At 47.2% G+C, this 5,406-nt stretch overlaps 1 protein-coding gene across 1 annotated transcript; it reads left to right on the forward strand.

The window, feature by feature from the left end:
- Positions 1 to 398: 398 nt before the first annotated feature.
- LOC131185110 (noggin-2-like) lies at positions 399 to 3,107 on the forward strand. Its single transcript, XM_058157245.1, has one exon. The coding sequence runs from the start codon at positions 1,300 to 1,302 to the stop codon at positions 1,945 to 1,947; it is 648 nt and encodes a 215-aa protein (XP_058013228.1). The 5' UTR covers positions 399 to 1,299; the 3' UTR covers positions 1,948 to 3,107.
- Positions 3,108 to 5,406: the final 2,299 nt, after the last annotated feature.

Genomic DNA, 5,406 nt, shown 5'->3' on the forward strand with positions numbered 1-5,406 from the left:
CTTTCTCGCATCTCCGGCAAAGGCGCTTCTCTGCCCCGGGGATCTTTTTTTTTTTTTCTTCGCCTCCTCCGCCGGCTGGATTTGCAACCGGGCGCCCGCGATGCTGAGCGGCCCCCCGCCGAAGGAATCGGGGCGCTGAAGCCCCGGAGCCAGCACGGCCTTGAAAGCTCCGCGCGATGAAGCCCCGCTTTGCGCCGGGGGGTGCCCAGCGTTCCTGGGGTGTCGGCGGGAGCCGCTCTTCTTCGAGGAGCTGAAAGAAGAGGAACAAGGGGTTGCACAGGAGGGGGAGAAAAGGGGGAGACAAACCCAGGCGCCCCCCAACTGAAAAGTTGGAAGGCAACCCCCCCCCGCCATACAAACACACACTTCTTCCCAAAACTGGACGCGTTTCTGGGGACCTGCAGCTCTCTTACTCCCCTCCTCTTCCTCCTCCTCCTTCCCCTCCTCCCTCGCTGTCGCCAAGACTCCCCCCCCTTTATTTTTTCAGGGCTCCCCCATCTATAAAAGAAGGTTTTATTCTTGGGCCTCCCCTGTCTCACGCCAAACGCTGTCATGCCGTCTAGACATGTTGCCGTGGGTCTAAGTCCAGCTGTCACCATGGGGATGGACTCAGGACCGCTGTGAATTTTTGGGAAGAGAGAAAGAAAGGAGGAGGGAGAGAGAGAGAGAGAGAAACAGAAGAAGAGGAAGAAGAAGTAGCAGAAGAAGAAGGGTGGGTGGGCTTTTTTTTTTTTTTTGACCCTGAGCAAAAAAGGAACCCGTTGCCCTTTGAGGTCTGGAAAAGGGGGACCACTGCTCCCTCCCCCCCCCCCCCGCAAGGCCATTGGTTCCTGCCTTGCTGTCCCCACTCTCTCCAGCACACACACCCCTTTATCTCTGGCACCCCTCGTATTGTTTTGCTTTTCTGTTTTTTGCTCTTCTCCATGCCAGGAGGAGCAGGGTAAGAGAGACCTGGCCTCAGCATCTGTCACCTAACCCCTGGGCGAGCTATTTAAAGCCAGGGGCCTTGCTGGATTTTGTCTCAACCTATTTATGCATCGCTTGGACTTGGCAAGGGGGTCTCCGGAAGAATAACTCTCTCTCCCCCCCCCCCATCCCTCCAGGCTTGGGAACAATCGGAAGAGAGAGAGAGAGAGAGAGAGAGAGAGAGAGAGAGAGAAGCTATTCCGCAGCAGCAGCAGCAGTTGCCCGCCAGCAGCAGCCGTTACCCACCCGCTGCCCTCCTTACTTGCTTGGGCTGGTCTGGGCAAACAGTCTCCAAGTGACCCCCCCACCCACCCGGGTGGGGGACCCGAGAGCATGAAGGCTCCCCAAGCACTCCTGGTCTGCTCTTCTTTGGCGTTGTTGCTTCAACCGGGCTCTTTCCAGCCCTACCTTCGACTCCGCCCTTCCCCGAGCGACAACCTGCCCATCAAGGATATTATCGAGCATCCCGATCCCGAATATGACCCTAAGGAGCAAGATTTGGACGACCGGACTTTACGTAAGAAACTGGGGAGCCATTTCGACCCCAACTTCATGTCGGTGGCAGCGCCAGCTCAAGGGAATCTCTCCAGCTTGGAGCCTTTGCACAAGTTCAAAGGTCAGGGCGCTTTGCCCGGCGAGCTGAAAAAGCTGGACCTTGCCGAGACGCCTTACAGGACCAAGGTCAAGATAGGTAAAAAAGCCCGACGGAAATTTCTCCAGTGGCTTTGGGCTTACACCTACTGTCCGGTGATGTACACCTGGAAGGACCTGGGCAGCCGGTTTTGGCCCCGGTACATCAAGGAAGGGAACTGCATGGCTGAGCGGTCTTGTTCCTTCCCGGAGGGCATGTCCTGCAAACCGATCAAATCGGTCACCAAGACCTTCTTGAGATGGTACTGCCAAGGATGGTCCAAGCAAAAATATTGCACGTGGATCCCCGTTCAGTATCCCGTGATTTCAGAGTGCAAGTGCTCCTGTTAATTATGGGAGGTGTGAGAGGGGAGGGAAAAGGTGGAGGACTTATGGAGGTGGGGAACGTGCCCTCCCCCCCTCGCCCGCCTGCCCCCCTCGCTCCTGGATAGATGCAGCATGCGTGATGGATGGAGATATGGGGCTTTAGGTCCGAAGAGCCTTAGCTGAAAGCCAGGCTAATGGCTTTGAGATGTGGAGAAAGGAGGCGAGGGGGACCTGGGATCCATCCGGAAGGCTGAAACATCGGGAGGAGGTGGCTAGGAACTCAAGCCACCTGGGTGAATGGACTTGACAGGTGCCAATCATCCTCCAAACCCCCAAGTGAAGCTTGGAGGGTTGAAATGAAAAAAAAACAACACAAACGTTGAGAGAGTCTTGCGTTGACAAAGAGACCTGCAGACGCCATCGGGTGTTTGCAAGACACTTTGCTCCATCGTTTCTCTGTCCTCTTCTTCCCCCTCCCCACCCCATGTACCGCTTGCACTGTTGTTGTTTTTCCCCCCTGCTTCCTTCCTTCCCTCCCTCCCACTTCTCTCTCTTTTTTTAATTATTTTTATTTTATTGGAAAATGGGAAAAGAAACCCCAGAGGAACTGCAGTGCAGGCCACGAGTAAAAAAAAGAGAGAGAGAGAGAAAGAGAGAGAGTAAGCTTAAGCACTACACGGAGATGTCTATTTTTATACGTATATAAGGTTCTAACAAAATTTAGAATGGCCACCCACTGTAAATACAGAGAGTTTTAAAGGAGGAGGGAATCCTGTTGTGGTTTTTTGTTGTTGCTGTTGTGCGTGGGTTTTTTGTTTTTTTTAAAATTCTTGTTATTAATAATAAGAAAATAACAATGCAAGGACCACATATTGAAGCTCCAACCATTTTGAAACTGCAGTTTCCTTTGTCATATAAGAGAGGATATTTTCCTATAAGGCTGGTGTCAGCTTTGTCTGACTGCTGGTTTATAATGCCCGATCCTTTATAATGCCTTTAAAACGCCCTAGTTTCTGATCCCTGAACTCCTGATCGTTTGTTTTGCCTCTTCCAAATTTGTTACCGATCTTCAGACAAATTTTCAGAGTTGTCTAAGGTTCTGGTGGGTTTTGTTTTGTTTTTAATGTGTATTGAATAAGGATATTTTGTTTTGTTTTTAAGTATATGTTGTTATGAAAGAGTGATTTTTTTTGGGGGGGTGGGAGGTGGGGATACATATAGTAATGTAGAGATGTTAAAAGAACTTTCTCATGTACAGTTTATTTATTTTTAACGTTTGTGTATAGAAGGGGCGGGGAGGGAAAGCTAGAGATATTGAAAATGTTTACTTGAATACTCTTTGGAAAACACATCGGTGTACATATCAGCCGTGACTGAGCAAAACATTTTTAGCAATAAACTCTATCTTTGAAGAAAGTCCCCCATGGTGTTTTTAAAGATCGCTGAGAAATACGATCGCGAAAATCTAAATACAGGATGAAACACAGGGATTCAGGGAGTCTTGGGTAGGTAGGGGTCTAAAACATTGTAGCCAACACTGCAATAAAATATATACAGGTAGTCCTCAACCTACGACCACAATTGAGCCCAAGATTTTTGTCGCTAAGCGAGACATTGATTATGTGAATTTTTGCCCCATTTTGCGACCTTTCTGGGCCATGGTCGTTAAGTGAATCACTGCCGTTCTTCAGTTCGTGACTCGGTGGTTAAGTGAATCTGGCTTTGATCACGTGACCGCAGGGAATGCTGCAACGGTCACAACTGTGAAAACCGGTCGTGTAAGTCACTTTCTTCAGTGCCGCTGTAACTTCGAAAGGTCACTAAATGGACAAGGACCGCCTGGGATGACTTTATAGACTACATATTAGATTCTGGGTTATCAAAATTGTCTCCTGCGACAAGCGGCTTTGCACATTTGCCCTGCGACAAATGAGTTGTTAAAAAAAAAAAAAAGACCTGAACAAAACCTTCCAAATTGTGAGATAGATACTTTTAAAAAATAGGAGAAATTTTCCCATCCTTGAAGGTAAATTTGCCAATGTTGGAAAGGGCCTCGGAGAAACCTTTGACCTAGTCTTACAAATGGTTGCTGTTGCTAATCTTGCGGTGTGAAAAGCGAGTGTGTGGTTCACTTGAAAAGTGCCTGTCCCGATCTCTTTCCGATTTGTCGGTGAAACAAATCGTTGTAATTCCTATTAATGGAAAAAGGAAATGGGTTTTAACTGCATCCCAGGAATTTGAAGTCTGACTGATGACTGTTAGCCAGGTTGATTGCTGGAACACCTGTTCAATGGATCTCATCCGTATTTCGATCCTGACTTTGGGAAAATCCTGAATTCCTTGTCTCAGTTCTAAAGTGCAATTAGATGCATTAAGAGTCTAGCACAGTTTCGCACACTTTTAAGCTGAGAAACTGTCCACGCGCATTCTCCTGCAAGCTGCTGCACCTGTTATTTCTATTTATTTGTCCCCCGATTCTCTGCCTTTTCGTCAAGTTTGTAATTTGTGCGTTGAAAAAAAAAATGCTAGCGGGAAGGGAGAGGACAGCCTTGGTGGTAGAGTTTCGCCCCTAGGATTAAATTGAGATTGTGTTTGTGCAGGGGTTTGTTTTTAAAAAAATTAATGCACACGGGAGGGAAAAATACACATAGCATTGTATCGAGATTCTTTTTCTTGTGATATTTCACAGGGGATTGTGTGCTTGCCACTCAACAACACATGAATCTTGATGCAACCGTATCTTGGATTGTTGCTTTCAGTATTTTATCAGTAATTTTGCAAGTGAATGGACAAGAGCAAGTACTGTAGAAAGTTGAATTCCCTAGGTTCTTACTTTTTGCAATTATTGCGAGAAAGAGGGAGGGAGGGAGGGAGGGAGGAAGGAAGGAAGGAAGGAAGGAAGGAAGGAAGGGGAGAAAAAGATGGTGTTTTGGAAAATTAGTTGACCCCCTCTTCTTTGTGGCAGACCTTCAAATACAGGAAAGAAAGAACTGTCTACTGCAGTTGAAACATCATCGTCATCATCATCAAAACAATAAGGGCCGTGCATAAGCGCACCAGCATGCCTACTGTCCCTGTCCTAATGTTTTCTTTTATTCATATCCTTTACATGTATTTATAATTATGTTTACACTTGGATCTGTCATAAAATACAGGCTTGACGAAATAAATAAATAAATAAATAATAAAAATAAATAAAACTTTAAGCGGTGTGGATTTCAGCTCCCAGAATTCCCCAGCCTTTACCGGTGTGTGTGTGTGTGTATTCATTCTGGGAGTAGAAGTCCACACCTCTTGCTCAGTTTGAAGTGCCCTTATCTAGAGGTGAAGGTGCCGGATTACAAGTTTTAAAAAATCTTGAGTTCTAGTCTTACCTTAGGCACTACATCCAGATGGGTGATTCAGGGCCCTTAGGAAGCAAGCACTCTAATGGTAAGCTACTTACAGAAAATCTTGCCAGGAAAACTGCAGGAACTTGGCCAG

Source organism: Ahaetulla prasina, chromosome 14 (assembly GCF_028640845.1).
Source record: "Ahaetulla prasina isolate Xishuangbanna chromosome 14, ASM2864084v1, whole genome shotgun sequence".
Classification (NCBI taxonomy): domain Eukaryota; kingdom Metazoa; phylum Chordata; class Lepidosauria; order Squamata; family Colubridae; genus Ahaetulla; species Ahaetulla prasina.

Bases quoted from the DNA above. Each gene is read 5' to 3' on its own strand.
- LOC131185110 (XM_058157245.1), top strand. From the start codon at position 1,300: ATGAAGGCTCCCCAAGCACTCCTGGTCTGCTCTTCTTTGGCGTTGTTG.